We start from the raw sequence: 18,386 nt of genomic DNA on the forward strand, positions 1-18,386 counted from the left end.
ACAGGTTACGTAAAACGAAGATTTTTTATATGCATATGTCAGAAATAATCGAAATAATAAAACTTATACGGTATAAATATTTTGAAATTAACGTCTAGAAATAAATTTAGAGAAATAAAAAATGATACATAAACAAATATATATATTTATTATTATATACACGAGATATTCATCTTAATAATTGCTTTTTATTTTTTATAAAAATAAAATAAAAATAAGTATTAAAAAAATGCTATTTTTTTTTATTTTTACCTTATGTAAACATTATTTTTTATTTTATACTTTATAATACGAATTATAAACCATAGAGTGTTAAAAAGTCGTTTGTCCGGCACCGCCAGATATCTCGATATCGCTTCGTATAAATGGATTTTGGAATGACATAACAAGATAACCTCAAAAGTGTCTTTTTAAATGTTGTGTGAAAGTGAACTGTGATCAATATTTTAAGATATCAATGCAGTGAATTAACAATTTTAAAATTGAGTAAGGTTAATTCATGTTGTAGAAAAAAATCTGTTAAAAATGTCGTCTCTATTACGATCAACGAAATTTGTTCGATACTTTACTGGTGCGGCGAGAACTTTGATTTTAAATTCGGCCAAAACTACTGAAGCAACATTATTAGTTAATACTAAAGCTTTAACCGCAGCAAATTCGTAAGTAGTAAACATTACTAAATTTGTGATTGTGGTCATATGACTACACATTATATACATTAATACATTTATTGTATACTTCAAAGTTTCCAATTGATATAATTTACACCTCTGTTTCAGTGTACATCTTCGAGATTATGCTACTAAAAAGAGTGAAAACTTGGAACCATTACTACAAAAGTTAGATTCTGAAGTAAGACGATTTGGTAGAATTACAAAGAGGGATATAGATGAAGTATTTGATGAGCTTAGAGCCAAAAATGATATCACAAGTTCACAATCACTATTGGTTATCAGATGCTGTGGTATGTTTTATATATTTAAATCAATTTCTATTGCTTTTACTGCATGTAGGGTAGGACAAGGGAAAATAGTATTAAGACGCTCCATTCCCCATCTGCCCAAATTGCTTGCCTACTATTATTAATAATATAATTAAGTTCTCATAATGGATATTGAACCTACAACCATATTTTTTAATATCAGACTAGCCCAATGTGCATCAACTGCTTTATCACTGTTATTCACTTACATATATTTGTAATTTACTATACAAAGAATTTTGTTAATATTTTAGGGGAACTTGTACCGGAGGAATTACCTGAACAGAGAACTCTGTTGGTCCAAAAGATATGGAATGTATTAACAGAGAGAGGTGTCCCTATGGATGTGTCACATTATAATGCTTTGTTACGTGTTTATATTGAAAATGAACATTCCTTCTCACCGGCTCAGTTCCTTGAGGAAATGGAAAAAAAAGGATTACAACCGAATAGGTAAATATTTAAAGATTTTAAATTAAACTTCACACTGCATTCCACATACAGCTAGATATATTGCATATAATTCAACATCCGACTGTGTGGAAATGTAGAGCACAAGACCATTCTCCATTTAAAACATGTCCTAATTTGCAGCACTTATTGCCACACTTTGCTTTTCACACATTCACAAATTGTTTCTCAAAGCTTGTATTGAACTGACAAATATTCAATATACAATCAAATACTACCACACTGCCATTAGACACTATGGCATACTATTTTATATGTTTAATATTGATAGAATTTAGACATTTGTATAATAAAACATACAGTACTTTAATATTTCTATTATTTTTTAAAGATTCCATTTTTGGTAAATTTCTAGCTTAAGTAACCTTTTTAAACAAAAAAATACTTTCTAGAGTTACTTACCAAAGACTAATGTGGCGCTATTGCCAAGAGGGAGACGTAGACGGAGCTACTAAAGTACTTGAAAAAATGAGGGAACTAAGCATGCCTGTGTCGGAGCCTGTATTAAATGCGCTAATAATGGGCCATGCGTTCCACGGAGACACGGACGGAGCTAAGGCAGTATTAGATACTATGGCAAGTGCAGGTTTGAAACCTTCGAATCGAAGCTACGCTTTGTTAGCATGTGGCCACGCAAAGAAAGGTGATGTTGATAGTATTGAAAATATAATCAATACAGCAAAAGATCAGGACAATTACTTAACTGACAAAGTGAGTATAACATGTAATTCACAATAGTTTACAAAAAACATGTTAAATATTATAGATTTGATAAATAACTAACAAAAAATTTTAAATATAATTTATAGTATGGAAAAAGTGAATCATTCAATTATAAACATTTTTTATTAAATACTGCATAACAGAGCGAGCATACAGGAGCGTACAATGTACTCGTACTAAAAGGCATTATACAATTCGGAGCGCGCCATTGTGACAATGAGAGTAAAGGAATTCATATTTGCTACTGTTGTATCTCACGGGCAAGGAATTTAAATGAACTTTGCCCACCAACAATGACACCGCAGACTTTTATAACCATCTATCTATAGGATAGGAATCTATAGGAAAAATAAAACCTAATATGTTCTAAAGTATATGTTATGTACCTTTATTAATTTTTATATTACAGTTTATGAAAATAATTTTACTTTCGGCCACAATGCCTATTTCTTTTTTTTAATATTTCTTTTTATTTTAATATCTTTTTGTCTTCATTATTACTAATTATTATTTTGTGTATTATTCACATTTTTAACAAGATTTTCAATTGATTGGATTTTGTACAGTGCCACATTGTCCATTCATTTAAACATTTTCTTCTTCCTCATTAAATGCATTACTGAAACTTTAGAACAATTTTTAAAGGTTCCAGGCTTAATTGCTTCTTATGCGGCTTCAATGTGTAGAGTTAAGCACAGTCAAGGGTTATATTTTATCAAGTTAGGGATGTAATAGTTGTTTGTGTATTAAAAATAATGATGATCATATTAACATTAAGAACTGTATGAAAACTTGGGTTCTACTGTAAAGAAAATTTATAAGTTAATATTAAAATTAGAAAAGTTGGGAAGTGTATCTAACTTTTGCCTCTAATGTGTCTGGGACTTTAAAAACATGGTCGTGGATATTTGTAAAAATCTCTCTACAGAGATGCTATCTAGTTCTTTCGACTCCCATCACTAAGAAAGTTATGTTTCTAAAAAAATATTAATTAATAAAATAATTAATAAAACAAATAATTTTCAGGATTTGCTAGACATAATAGAACAATTAGCAGTCGGTGGCCATGGAGACAAAGTAGAACAATTGTTCCCCCATCTGAATAAAACAGCAGGCTACAATCAAGAGGTATGCAATCTCATACTAAGGCTGCTTAACAAAGGCCAAGAAGAAGTTGCCAAGAAAATGATGGCCACAATGCCAAAATCAAGCAATGTAGAGGACACAATGTTCAAAGGAGCTTTTTATATCAAACACTTAATAAAGTTAAACAAATCTGCTGAATCAATCATAAAGTCTTGCAGAGACTTACAAATGGAAGGGCTTATTAAAAATGCTATTTATATAGCAACTGATGCCGCACTAAGCCAAGGGAGGGCTGAATTGGCTGAAAAATTACTTGAAGAACTCAAAAAGGATGGTATGGAACTGCGTCAACACTACTATTGGCCCATTCTGGTCCAAAAAGGTAAAGAAAGGGATGAAGAAGGTCTTTTACAAGTGGTAAAAAATATGCATAGCAACGGGTTACCACCATCGGGTGAAGCTTTAAGGGACTACATCATACCGTACTTGTTGGGGCAAAACACGCCTCAAGATGTTATAGTTAAATTGCAGTTGTCAAATATACCGGCGATACACGCGGCAAGAAATGTTATACTCGAATTATTGGAAAATGGCGACATTCAGAAAGCAGCACAAATAGCTGTTACATATCGGCCGAGAGGTCAATACACGTTGTTTTCTAGACCATTAGTCAATGCGTTGGTCAAAACAAAAGATATTGATTCATTTGTGAAAATTTTACATGTCATCAGTTCCCCACAAGTTATTCAAGAGGACACAAATGAAGATGTACAGGCAGATGATGGGAGCGAGGCCGGTAGAATAGTTAAAATAGCTATCAAAAATATATGGAGAGATAATTTAACTGTGGAACTTTTATCAGCAGTTCTCGCCAAAGGAATTCGTATAAGCACAACATCTGCGCAAGCGATAGAACAACATCTAGGGAACAATATGACAACACAAATATCTGAATTGCTATCGAAATTAATCTCGTCTGACTTGGAAATGGCTCCTTTAGAATTTGTTCGACGCTCACAAGGCGTACGAAACGCAGCGGACATGGAAAACATTTTAAAACAGAACAAAACCCCTGAAAACAACAACCGCCTCAAAAAACAAGTTCTGTTGGCTTACGTAAAAGAAAATAATGTTGACAAAGTGAAAAGTTTGTCAGAAGAATTCAAAAATGATGGATTCGAGTTCAATGTGTCAACTTTAGCGCAGTTATTTGAGTTCTATTGTGAAAATGATAATATTGAACTGGCCAATGATATACAAAAAGAAATAAAGGCTAAATATCAAGATTTTGAATTGACTCCTTACAAGAAAATAACAATGGCTCACGCGTTAATCCGTGCGAGTAGACATGATGAGGCAATACAATATTTAAAAGAAAATACCCCAAGTGGTAATTATGAAAGCGACAGCTTCCCTGCTAATTCAAGGTCATGGCAAATGCTGAACATTTTGGCGGAACAGAAAGATGCTAATGGAGTAAGTTTTTTTTCTTCGTTCTGTATCCCGCATATCTGATATATGCGGTAGTAGGTAGTGAACCTGGGAAGTTAGTGTTAAGACACTCGTTCCCTTTATGACACTTTCGTTCCCCACTTTCTGCGGAATTATGAAAGCATTGTGTGTTAAGTGAGCAAGGAAATGAAAATATGAAATATGTTTTTCCCTCGAGTGGCAATCGAATAGAGTAAAAATAAAAACAGAGTAATAAAGGTAAATTTCAAACTCATTTATTTCAGTTGTATCCCACATATAGTGGGATATATTAGAGTGTTAAGACACTCTCTTTCTTGCTTTCTGCCCAATTTTCGTTTATTGTTTGCCAATGTTGAATGGCAGAACCTAACGCCGCTTTGTCTTATTCCCAGACTGAGCAAAAAAAAAATTCACCCATAATGACTGTCTCATTACGTTTATGAGCTAAGAATTTTATATGCACAATATTTTTTATTAATATTCATTACAATTAATAGGTAAAGGAAATAACGAAACTCTTAATAGAAAACAATTATATACAACCAAACAATGTTGTTCTCGGGCCGTCGATAAAAGTTCATTTGCTAAACGACGATGTAGATGGGGCGCTGACTGAATTTGAAAATTGTTGTAAACAATACCGCAGTACGCCATGGAAGGGGGAATTGATGAAAGTTCTCATATTGAAGGAAGATGCGACAAAATTACAATGGCTGGCCGATCTTAGTACACAGGTATGTTATATTTTAATTTAGCTTCACACTTCGTCTAACATAGTAGGCTGGAACTTACAACCTGTACAATGTTATATTATAAGGTGAAAAATATAGGTTGTTTTCATTTTCTAAATTCAATATATTTTATATTTTTAATAAATAAAATATACATATAATGCTTAAATGATTTCCAGATTCATGGGGAAGTGAATATTCTCCACGATTTAGTATTAGCGTTCGTGGAATGCGGCAAGCTTCGTCAGGCGCGTCGTATTTTAGAGACTCCTGGACTTCATACACGACAGAAACGATTACAGGACGCTTGCCAGCGATATGTTGCGGTAAAGTAATTTTAAACTATTAATTAAAGTTTATTTACCAATCTTTTCATATTAAAATAAAAATTTGCTTCACGTTGTATCCCGCACACAGTAGGGTAGGCAGAGGGAACCTATCATTAAAACACTTCCGTTCCAAACTTTCCACTATTATCTCGAGGCATAACGTGTTGAGTGGCGGAAGTCAACGCCGCGCTTTTGCCTCGACACCAGAGCGAAGAAATGGAAACAAATTAAAAAATATATTTCATCTCCTCAAGTGGAGATCGAACCCACAACCAGTCGATTTCACAGTCACACTGTCCGCCTGCGCCACGATTGATCTTCTCTTATCTTTTTTTATATTGATTGTTGTGTATATATATATACGTAAATGTTTGAATAAAAGTTCTAACAGGGTCACAATTTTTTAAATATATTTTTGTTAAGTATTAAAGTAGTAATAATAAAATATCTGTATTTACAGGATGGAAAATCCGAATACCTAGAGAGACTTCTAGAAGCTACAAAGGAATTATCCCACATAGATCGCTCAAACATTTTCTATCATTTACTAGTCAGTTATTGTAAATCTGATGATACTGACAAGGCATTAGGTCTTTGGACGTTACTACAAGAAGAAGGTGAAATACCAAGTGAAGAATTCTTATTACACCTTGGAAACCATCTTAAATCTAAAAATAGAAATGTGCCATTTGTGATGCCTGTGACGGAACCAATTCAAGAAGTCAAGAAGGAAACCCCGAAACGTGCCCAAACTAAAGCTAAAGAACAAGTTAAACCAACCAAAAAAGGTGTTTCGGATCAAATTGAAAAACTTACAAAGGAAGGAAATACTTCACAAGCAATGGACTATGCTTTAAATATGATCGAAAACGGAGTATTACCTAGATCTAATGTTTTAAAATATTTATTGAGAAACTTGGCTGACGACGGCAATATTGAGAAAATCCAACCCTTAGGAGATATGATCAATGAGACAATGAAACGTAATGTGACATATGACGACAAATTAACCTTAGCTATTTTTGTCAGGGGCGCGGGTAAAGAACATTTGGACAATATATTGAGTAAAATGGAGAATGCTAATAGTAATGAAGAAATTGAGGCGGCTTTAAGACAATACCCGAGAAGTAATGCGCTGGCTATGGCCTTACAAAATAATGAGCTCACTGATAAATGTAAGTTGAATTTATTTATTTTACTTATTTTATTAGATTCACGCTTATCCCGCATATACACATGGTCATGACTTCATCACTTAACTTTTCACACCACGACGGCCTGACACGGATTTTTATCACATTTTCGTATAGCAGGGTAGGCAGAGAGGCTATCTACAAATACTACACTCATGTCAAGACATTCTGTTCTGAGCGACGAGCGTAACTCAATGCGGCATTTTGATTTATCAGAGCAGTGAAATAAAAATAAATTATTTTCTCGAAAGTTTACATGAGAAATTAGTTGTATGTAATTATCCAATAAAGTAATTCTTAGGATTTTATTAAAAAAATAGACTATACTGTATATGTATTTGATTCATTTCTAGGTCACAAAATCGCTGAAATAGCCGCATCGAAAGGTATCCATTTACCAGCGAACTTACTTTGGATGGAATATTTACTGGCGGGTAAAGACAAAGAAGCGGACTCACTATGGCAACACTGCTTAATCAACTCCAGCGTTGTCGTATTCAGGAGGTTATTGCAAGAGTGCCATTTGAAAAATCAACCCGAAACAATAAATAAAATGATTGATATATTAAAAACAAATTTGTCCATTTCACACGCGTCGCTCGGCAATGCTTATTCGAGATTAATCAATTTGTATATTCTTAATAAAAATATTGACGAAGCAAAAGCGACTTTTGATAGAGCAATTGAAAGTGGCATTTCTAAGGAGCATTTAAATTTGACAAGTATTAAAAGGTTAAAAGAGAGCTTACAAGAAACTGGGAAGGAAGTAAACTTGTAATTTTTAATATATGTAAGTTTCTTAATATAATGTTCTTATTGTTATTTAATGTATGATGATTGGTTATTCTTTTAAAAATGACTTATAGAGTTGTGTTCTAATAAGTATTCTTTAACTTTGGTTTACCTTTTTAATAAACATTGTAAGGACACTACACAGATACAATGCATATATATTTACGTCTACAGATTAAATAAAGCTTCAAAATTCAATATTGTCAACAATTAATTTCCACCTTTTTTAACATTTAAGCGTATGTAGAATTGATACTTTAGTTTAAAATAAATTATTAGTTAATACAATATTTTTTTTATTTCACCTGTTTTATTATTCTTTAATATTTTTATTAGTCATTTAGAAATTGATTTTTAGTTGAAATAAATTTTATTATATTGGTATAAACATCCGAACATCATATAAGTTCTTGCTTCCTGCTCTTGCAGGAATCGAAGCTATAATCGTCGCGTTTACAATCACACGCTTGTGCCCCTGGGCCACGACGGCCATCATTTAATTGAAATGTATTTCACCTTGTAGATGCCCAAATTGTAATTAAAATTCCAGTATATATATTCTCTCTCCTATATTCTCCTTCAATGATTAATTTTAATGGATAATAATGATAAAAAAAATGTTAAGAGCCAACAACAATAATTTATTTATTCACACATAGTTACATCAAATATATTAAATACAAAAGGAATTCAAACTAGCACAGCACTTTTCGGAAGAATAAAAAATAACATACAAGTTAAACATGTAAAGTAAATATATCAGAAATTTTCTACATTTAATAATCTCGCCTAACAACAATTAGTAATTTATAAAATTTTATGACCAAAATGTTTATTCTTTTTAAACATATTATAATAGTGGAATAATTTGAACTGTAAGAATAAAATTAAACTTGCTTCTTAAAATATTATGTTTAATTATTATATTTTTTTAAATATTAATATTAAATGGTTTTGTCAAACATTTGTATATTAAGCAATGAAATCAGTTTAATTCTCCAAGCAGACTGTCACCATTAGGTATGTATTTCACTATCAACATTCTAATACATTCAAATATCTAAATAAATAATATCCATTACCCTAAAACTACTTGAAATCAAAACATTTAGATTAACTGCTAACCTAAACAACAATATACTTTAAAATCTATCGTTGAAAATAGGTGAAACGGGCTAAAGTAATATCAAATTCGTTCATTACCACTTTAAGTCGATATTATAAAGTGAAATGTAAAGCCGGGGACACTTTTCTAACTATATTATATTTAGAATTTAGATCACAAGTAGATCATAGGGTTTCTACTATAAATCTTTATTGATCGGATTCCGTTGTATATACCACATTTTGTTAGCCGACCTCACTATGGAAGCCATATGAAGAGTATGCTCCCCAGGTCAACAGTTCCTTATCAACACGCGAAGAGAAGTAAATGGGATAAGAATTGTTAGTAATGACACAATAGAGTGTGACTGTAAACGCTAGAGGCTGTGGGTTCCATTCCCACTCTATTATTTTAATCACTTCACTCTGTTCGAGGAAAAACGCGGCGTTGAGTTCAGCCATTCAACACGCATCTCCATAATTCGGCGAAAAGCGGGAAACGGAAGACTGAGAACGAAGTGTTTTAATACTAAGTTCCCATCTGCTTATCCCGCTATGTACGGGATAGAGTATGAAGCTAAAAAATATTAATTATGCTAATTGAAAATTAATTACAAATTAAAATTAACTAAACGCGCTGGTATGTAAACGTATTTCAATATTAATTTAATAGTTAATTAAAAAATATACCACTGTAATATCGAGCTGCAGTTTACTTGCTTGCTATAATTATACTTAAATAGGTAATGTACGAAATAACTATTTGTGCAAATAGATAAGTGCAAATAAACTATGTATGGCTTTGAAGTTAAATACTGACTGGTTGCGAATTAGTGATTAGAATACTGACAATAACGGACAAGGAATACGATCAATATACAAGGTTATATCTAGAAAACACTTATATCTAGATATAAATGTATATTTTTATTAATAAATAAGCGTAAAATTTATAAATAATAATAAATATAATTATAATATATCGGTGTGTGAGATTTTAACGACTGCTGTTGTTAGTAAATTAATATCAGAAGTGGACGTAAGTACCTATACGTCTAAAATATAAATAAAATGTTTATATAATGGAATTGAATCAACTATAAGTAAAAAAATATATAAATAAAAATACTTCGATTGCCGGAATATACATTTTTATCATCTGTATAAATGAATTTAATGTAAAATATTCATATGTTGTGTTCTTACTCATGATATTTATAACGCAATGAAAATGCAACGTTTACAATAATTCTAAACATACTCTTGTAATATTCATGGAAGTTATGCTACACTAAGCAGATGCGCCCGTAACACAAACAGTTTTACATCGTGAACTATTTTAGTCCACGCATTAAGTGAGCAGATGGTGGCAAATATACATAGCTAGTTTATAACTTAATTAGCAGCTCTTTGCTTTTCCACGCGTAGAAGGAATCTAGTGTTAAGATACTACGATCATTATTTTCCGCTCAGTTTCCGATACATTGCATCTTGCGGAACTCAACGCCGCCCTGTCTATCAGAGCAGTGTAACCGCAAGAGGGCGTCGTGACGCAACAGCACAGCGTCAGATTTTAAAAGCTACGTTTGTTGGTACGATCCCACTCGAAGGACCAATTTCTTATTTCTTCGCTCTGGTAAGAAGAGTGTCTTAACGGAATGTCTTAACACTAGGTTCCCTCTGTCTACCGTACTATATTCGGGATATAGAGCGAGCGCAACTTTATTTAATAATTATTATTATCATCTCAGTAGTTATTGATCGTGAACAGCGTCAGTTGTTATCTATATTGTTCTGTGCGGAACACTCAAGCCTTCAGTTCCCACGGGACTAGCAGCATATTATTATTATATCAATATTATATTACATATTATTATTTAACTGACAACTAAAATACCATTCCTTCACATAAGTATGTAAATTTTAAAATATCAATCTAATTATTACTAGTGTAATCTGACTGCAGTTTTTTTAAAATATAATGTCAAAATTATATATTGAAAATGTTTTGTACTTTTCTTTATAATATAATTGACTAAAACATTGGGTAACTTCATGCGGGAAGAGTGTATCTTTTACTTTAGAATATCATAACGCGATTAATAAAATATTGATTTTATTGAACACTAGACTTGCTCGCGGCTTCGCCCGCTTGGACTAAACAACTATTTGTTAACTAATTTGTATTACTTTCGTTTAAAAACAATATCCTTACATTGAAAACTAAACTTTCAGTATTTTGTACTAATTTTGTCGAATTTAATATTTAATATTAATATAATATTTTTTTAAAATTTATGAACCGATTTAAGTAAAACAAAAATTTACTGTTAATTTGCCAAAATATGTATGGTTAAGCCGTTTCTGAGATTAGCGTGTACAAACGCGCAGACAAAGAAATATTTCAAAAACCATTGTTTTGGATTCTATTACATTGATATATACTCCTAATAATATATATTTTCCATGTACAGACAGCGATCACTTACAATTTTATTATATGTATAGATTTACATCGGCCAGAGTAACACCGTAAAAAACATTTTATTTACACGAACAAGAGAAAAGAGAATTTTAACTTAAAAGCCAATAATATTATATAATAAAAATGCATAAATCTTATAGCTATACAGATAATAAGTAAGATAGGTACTTTAATGTTCTTAAAGTTATTGAGTTTATGATATTATCACCCACCATCCATTATGTTTTTATTCTCGAAAAAAGCTAAGTTTTAAGTTTTTTATCTTTAAATAAGTGTTTAAAAAAGGTTTAAATAGTAGTTTCTACACGCATAAATTACTTTTACAAGAGCTGATTTAGAAAGTAAGCGTGGTCAACTTTTAAAATTCCTTAAAACTACAACAAAATTACATTCATAACGAGATATACTGTATCAATATTTCCACAAACGTTGAATTTTCTTAGTTTAATTTAAATATTTTAAATGAACAAAAGGAACAAAAATGTAGTAGAATATCAAGAATATTAATCCTAAATACTAAAATTAATTTAAGTTATTGAAATAACGTCATGACAGTCAATGCTACATTTATATGTAATATGAATATACTTTAACGTTCTAATACAATGTAGGTATATAAGTATTATACATAAAAAGAAATCCAAAAATAGTAACATTCAGGATCTACGAAATATCTTGAACTATGAAACATATTGATATATCTCGAGAGATGATCTCTCAACAAAGAAAATTACTAAATTTTAACCGCAAAACCTTCTAATCGCATCATATAAACGTGTAATCTTGTTGATAGTTAAATATATAGAATTAAAAGTTTATACGAGTTATAAGCGTGTAGTCGTGTATATCAAATATTCTAACACCGAACAAGAGAATCCCAGCCTTACAAATGGATTAACAATACGTTTTACATGCTATAACGATTAGTTCAATCGAATTTAAATACATAACTTCAATATAGACAATACTATAGTAAATTAGTAAGGTACACAGTGACAATAAACTAACTGTTTACAGTACGCCCAACAAGTCGTGGCCTCCTGAAGTTAGGTTTTTCGAACTTATGCGCATTGTTCACTCGGAATGAAAATGTTCAAAGTAAGAAAAATCCTAAAATCTGCGACTTGTTGACGGTACTGTACGATTATAAACATCTTTTACATTTTTTTTTCTCTATTACACTAACATTAATACATATTATATGCCATGAAAAAATATAATTCTGATATAGTATAGACATTTGACTTGAAACGGACGAAAATATTAGTATTAAATATTTTATGTAAATAATTTTTTAATCGTAGTAAAGAAAAGGGAGATTCCTATATGTAATAATTAGTTTCTTACCTCATAAACACGAGATAAGTGAAAAATTTATCGACGTCCTCGTGACGAAATACCGCTGACTGGCGCCAACAGGCGCCGCGGGACGAGCAGACGCGCGTTGCCCCTCGCCGGTCGCACTGCTCCAGGTTGCTTCAGGTCGGCCAAGTGAGAAGCGTAACCATCACTCAGTGTTGTAGCCATATTGCTATACTTCTTACTTATTTTCCCTATAGCGTAGATTTGCTTCGCTGGCAATCCGCAATTGTGATATACGCTTATATCTTTACCAGAACCGTAGGCAGCATGAAAAATCACACCATGTTCTGTTATTAAATTATTCAAATGCGCCGCTTTATGTCCTAAAGGGTCTGTGGAAAATCCATCAGAAAAGAATACTAAACCATGTGGGAAATTGTGCTCGGCTAACCAGGACACCACTTTCCGTTGCTGCATATCAGGTCTTCCTGTTATATAAAGTATCAAAAATCCCAAGTCTTGCCAAAAGCGTACTACATCAACAGCACCGGCTCTAACTTTAGGATCTCGGCCAGTTACCGATACGCTGGCTGTGAATGACCCATCAATACTAAAAACAACACATTCTGTTTGTGGGGGGACGACCGCCAAATGGAAGTTACAACTTGTATGATCTCCTCGCACCACTACTCTAACTGGATATATCCCACAACCAACACTCTGCTTATCAGACAATGTATAAGCGATACGTCCCGTTTTGTCAGTAACCACCGTAGCTAATAAGGTCCATTCTCCAGCAGGTGGATCTTTAATCATGTGTACATCAACCTTTTCTCCTGTTAAAGTAATCATATCTAGTGGCCCATACATAAATCTTGCTGAAAATGTTTGTTGGCAGCCTTCCATCACTATAACGTCGTTGGCTCTATGGTTAGCTGCAACATTTTTTAACTTAACAGAAGTTCTTTTTCTCATCCATTTTTCCTTATCTTGACCTGGCTTAAACATTGCACTCTCCTTATCTTCTGACTGATTGTATAATGCTAAATCGAAATGCCCAACTTGTCGTAATATAAAAGCGATTACATCGGAACTTTCCCAATAACTGGCATGAAACAAGTGAGGAAGTGCATTTGTTGGAAAATTTGCTAATCCTTCAGGACAATAAAGGGCATAATCTAAGCGTTTTGTACCCCACCATTTTTGTTGAAGTGCGTTCATAGTAATTAATGGAATGTTATCAACTAGTCCACTAACTGTACTCTGTACTGAGGCTTCAGATAATCTTCTAAGGACTGGAGTGGGAGGCATTTGTAAATGATCTCCAAATAATGTTGGATGGGTTTGGATCAATTCCATTAAGTGATAGGGCTGGCCATTTCCCAAAGGGTATTTAGCATATCTGGCAACGTTTATCGGTGGAAGATTTGTGAATCGTGCCGACAATAGCGGTTCAAGCCGGGACGCCACGGGGTCAGTTGGATGAAATAAATTAAATATTTGCTGTACTGGTGGTTTTACAATATCCTTATATTTATCGTCTGATATTTTTCTTGAAGCCAAAATAAGCGACAGTGGACTTCCGAATGTAAAAAAATCACTAACGTCAAATTCTAATTTTGTTTGATTTTCACTAGTTGTAGAAGACCTTCTTCGGGGTGAAGGAGCTTGAAGGTGTGATTTGTTCAAATAATATTCCACCGGCTCATTCGGAATCATTATCTCCGTATCGAGAATACTATTTTCACTGTCATGTCGTGACTGGTATTGCATAGTTCGGCATAAGGCATCATAAGCAAGCACTGAACCCATACTATCTCCTACAATACAAACTTGTCCATTAAAACCTTTTCCATCTTCTGATCTAATAAATTCATTATAAACCATATTAGCAGATATTATTGTTTTTGTTACATGTTCATGATATTCAGGAGAAGATGTAGCTATAAGAGGAATGGCGCCAATTGGTATAAGATCATTAGTCAACGAAGGAGTTTCGACTGTAGAGGGTGAACAGTCAAAGCTATAAGGACTTAAAGTCGACAATACTCCAAGTGCCTCCGTACAAATTGACGGACACGAAACCAATTTTATTGTCACATGGCCAACTAATGTAGGATAGTGTTGTCGCATAACTGACTCAAAAGCTCCTTTGAATGTCGTAACATCAGATTTTTTTGCAGTCATATCTATATTTGCATCAAGTACACTACCCGCATGAAATACTAAAATTAAAACTGTTGTGGGGCAAGAGCTATGGACAGGAGTATCAGGACACCCATCTATACTTTGATGACTTTGAAGAGTCATTACTCGGCGCGAACCTCTTTCGGAGGTGACACGTTTTAAAAATGTTGGATTAAAAATGCTATCATCTTGAGTTTGATCACCGAGTGTAGGCGATATATCTATATCTGCTTCGTCGAGGGAACACATAGATGACCATTTATTAAAAGAGGACTCACAGTCATAAAATTCGTCTTCAGACCCAGTTTCTGTTTCTGATTCTCTAACTAATGTCTCCATACGCCAATTTGCAACTTGTGTCTGCAAACTCTTAAGGGAACCTGAAGATGATGACCTAAGGTTTGATTTTGCCGACTTAGCTTCTGAAGGAGGAGTACTTTCAGGGCTCAGTTGTTTTTGGATTCTCTTCTCAGCATTACTTTTCTTAGCAACTACAGGACTTGCTGTATCTTCATTCTTTTCTAAACTACTCATAGTAGCTGCAAGTGATTTAGAATTTTCTTCTGAAAGGTCTGTATCTTCACCAGCTTCACCAGCCATCTTTTTTTGCAAGGCTAACTGTGTCTGTCTTTCTATTTCTCTTATATCTTCCATGGTTAGACCGTGCCATTCATCTTGCCATGCCCAAGCCTGTCTATGGGCTCGTAACATTGTTTTTCTTAATGCCACATCATGTATAAATTTTTCTAATTTTGTTTGCATACCCCAGTACCTAAATTCTACTCGACAGAGCTTATATGCGCACATTAAAGACTTACCATTTGGTAACGGTTGTTGTTTGCCTTGTACTTCATGCCAATATTCCTCCAGCCAAGAATCAGTTAGAGGTCCTCTATTACATTTTTGAGAAACAAAAAGTTTTGGATCTTCCTCCTTAATATAGTCAGCTCCATAAAGTTGGTCTTTGACAACATCAATAATATCAACTATTCTATTTTTTAAATCGCTCCCAGTTAATTTGAAGACATTATCTTGATGGCCATTGTCAGCAAAGTAGTAGGTCTCAATTTCCAAAGAAAACTTTTCAACAAATGGACAAGTGTATCTAGTCTTTGTATAAGGATAAGCGTTCCATGCCTCTTCAGAAACTGTCAAAGCTGATTTTGGTAATAAACTCTTGAACCATCCAGGTAAATGGCTACCAACATGGTATATTTTTTGAGTATATTGACCTTGTCCTCCAGGTCCATTTTCATATGGTTCATTAACAATTATTTCCACACCGCTACCTTCCCCTGAACTTTCCTCTCTGCTTTTCTTTGCAATCATATAAAGTTGAGCTATGCGGTATTCTTCTACAGTCAGAGGCAAAGGTATTCTGTATTCTTTTATCAACATTTTGATTGTCTAAGTAGTGTTGTTTGGGTAATATGCTCTGAAACAATAAATCATATTTTTGTAGAACTAAAATCAATGTATAACGATTTTCTTTAGTATAGTTATAAATGTTTTATTACTGGTAATTACATGTAATAAATATTAAAATTAATGATTTTGATGAATTTTGCATATATATTAAATATATTTTTTAAATCTCTCCTCAATGAATTAAATTAATTTAAGTTAAAAATCCGCAGTTATGAAAATAACATTGTATATCATTCATTTTACCACATAAACAGTATTAGTTCATAATTTTATCAGTAATTATGCTATACACAAAATTCAATTTATATATGCGTTATCAATATTTTTCTCGTTTAACTTGTATTTTTTTAAAAACAAAAAATCAATTGCTTTAGCTTAATTGAAAAAAAACTACGCAACACAATTCTATAATTCAATATAATGTATGTCTTTCGTGCACTTCACCTTAGCTTAACTCTTACCTTAGCTTTGTTTCAAGTTTTTACAGCGGCATGGTTTTTCAATATGAATATTTTCACTCATTAACAAAGCATTTTATTAGAAACATAATTAAAATCGTTCACAAACCCATATCTACTCTACTATACAAATGAACTTTGACATTTAACATTTTCAATACCACACCGGTTCACGCACCATTCCATTTATATAAATTACATAAATTTATCACATCAAATATTATATATTGTATTTAAATATTTACAATATAATAAAATATTACTATTAATATAATTAAATTGTAAAAATAGCCAAGAAAATAAATAAAATAAAGTAATATTACTAGTGTAAAATAATATCCATCTTATACAGATTCGTGAATCGGAACGTTATTGATATCTTTTACAATATCGTATAGTAAGATGCCATATTCATAGTATGGGCTTTGTTTTATTCTATACTAAATAGATATATATTATAGTATTATTTTGTTGTTTCCAATTCAACACACTTTGCATGTGTTATATACCTAAATTAATGTATATTTTATTGTTTCTAAGTTTTTTTAATACATTCACTCATAGCTGAATAGGAATTATTTTTTATTTATATTTTTCAAACAAAGCTATTATTCGAATTATATCTTTTAAGCAAATTCATTCGCTATATAAGTATACGAATATTAAGACGAATATATTAAAATGTGTATCCAGACTATATAAACGTCTGCTTTAAATTGATTGGCCGGTCACAAAATAACTACTCACTTATAGGAATAAAATATCACAAATCCAAAGTTTTATGATAAATATTTAATAAGCGTTTTTAAATATCATATTACTAGAATAATAAAAATAGCCGCAATTTATTTAACCTTACAGTTGTTACTATGAATAGATGTCCTTTACAGGATGGACACAGGAAAATCGATATCAGTTGTCGCTGTTACTTGTTAAGTCTTCACTGATTCGCTAAATAGCTAATCTAGTTTTAGTTATATTAAATCATAAAAATATTTAGATTAAAATTAAATTACCTATATTAAAATTTTATATCTAATAGAAAATATTTGAAACCTTCATCTATTGTGATAATTCAAAGAGTTTTATGCAATATATTTAACGTATTTACAATACTATTGTACACATACTGTTTATTTAAATACTTAAGTCGTATTGACGGGTTTAGTCGAACAACACTGTAGAAAGTAAAATTCGTATAGATACTTATCTCAAAAACGATTATTTTGTATTAAAAATTACTCCGGCCGCCGATTGTGGGTTCGAGTCCATTGACTTTTCCATTTTTCAGGGGTTTTGGACTTTAGCTTTGCACAAATTTGTCCGTGTAAAGGTCTTTTTATCTTTTCATGGTACATTTTCTGTTACTATATTTACAAGACTATTTTGGAAATTTTACAATTTTTGTATAATGATAGTTCCAAAATATTATAAATTAAATTGATTATTACACAAAAGTGACAGTAGGTATCCTTCTAGGATCACTTTGTTATCCGAATAAAGACATTAATCTCAAGATCGCGTTGACGCTGAAATCTATATCAAATATTCAGGTCGCAATGGCAATCACTATATATTGTTTTTCTTCCATAAAAAATAGTGACTGCTCACTCCGCGCTTGTTTAGGTACATTGAATAGAGG

At 32.2% G+C, this 18,386-nt stretch overlaps 2 protein-coding genes across 2 annotated transcripts; one reads left to right on the top strand and one right to left on the bottom strand.

Moving 5' to 3' along the window:
- Positions 1 to 348: 348 nt before the first annotated feature.
- On the top strand, positions 349 to 8,068 carry bsf (bicoid stability factor). The gene is made up of 9 exons (XM_085203803.1): positions 349 to 659; positions 780 to 964; positions 1,237 to 1,435; positions 1,846 to 2,164; positions 3,203 to 4,738; positions 5,233 to 5,469; positions 5,646 to 5,792; positions 6,256 to 6,970; positions 7,342 to 8,068. The coding sequence occupies exons 1-9, from the start codon at positions 526 to 528 to the stop codon at positions 7,764 to 7,766; spliced, it is 3,897 nt and encodes a 1,298-aa protein (XP_085059929.1). The 5' UTR covers positions 349 to 525; the 3' UTR covers positions 7,767 to 8,068.
- Positions 8,069 to 8,400: 332 nt separating this feature from the next.
- On the bottom strand, positions 8,401 to 16,877 carry rdgB (retinal degeneration B). Its single transcript, XM_085203804.1, has 2 exons — positions 16,748 to 16,877; positions 8,401 to 16,293 (listed from the first exon to the last, which is right to left on the bottom strand). Exon 2 carries the CDS (start codon positions 16,254 to 16,256, stop codon positions 12,744 to 12,746), a length of 3,513 nt encoding a protein of 1,170 aa, XP_085059930.1. The 5' UTR covers positions 16,257 to 16,293; positions 16,748 to 16,877; the 3' UTR covers positions 8,401 to 12,743.
- Between the last annotated feature and the right edge of the window lie 1,509 nt (positions 16,878 to 18,386).

The sequence above is a fragment of the Heliconius melpomene genome, chromosome 19 (assembly GCF_056956725.1).
Source record: "Heliconius melpomene rosina isolate 202511_hmr_F chromosome 19, ASM5695672v1, whole genome shotgun sequence".
Taxonomy (NCBI): domain Eukaryota; kingdom Metazoa; phylum Arthropoda; class Insecta; order Lepidoptera; family Nymphalidae; genus Heliconius; species Heliconius melpomene.

Excerpts from the sequence above, each read along its gene's own strand:
- bsf (XM_085203803.1), top strand. The coding sequence starts at position 526 with ATGTCGTCTCTATTACGATCAACGAAATTTGTTCGATACTTTACTGGT. Across the intron at positions 965-1,236 it reads ATTGGTTATCAGATGCTGTG|GGGAACTTGTACCGGAGGAA; the intron begins GTATGTTTTATA and ends TTAATATTTTAG. Across the intron at positions 4,739-5,232 it reads AACAGAAAGATGCTAATGGA|GTAAAGGAAATAACGAAACT; the intron begins GTAAGTTTTTTT and ends TACAATTAATAG.
- rdgB (XM_085203804.1), bottom strand. The coding sequence starts at position 16,256 with ATGTTGATAAAAGAATACAGAATACCTTTGCCTCTGACTGTAGAAGAA.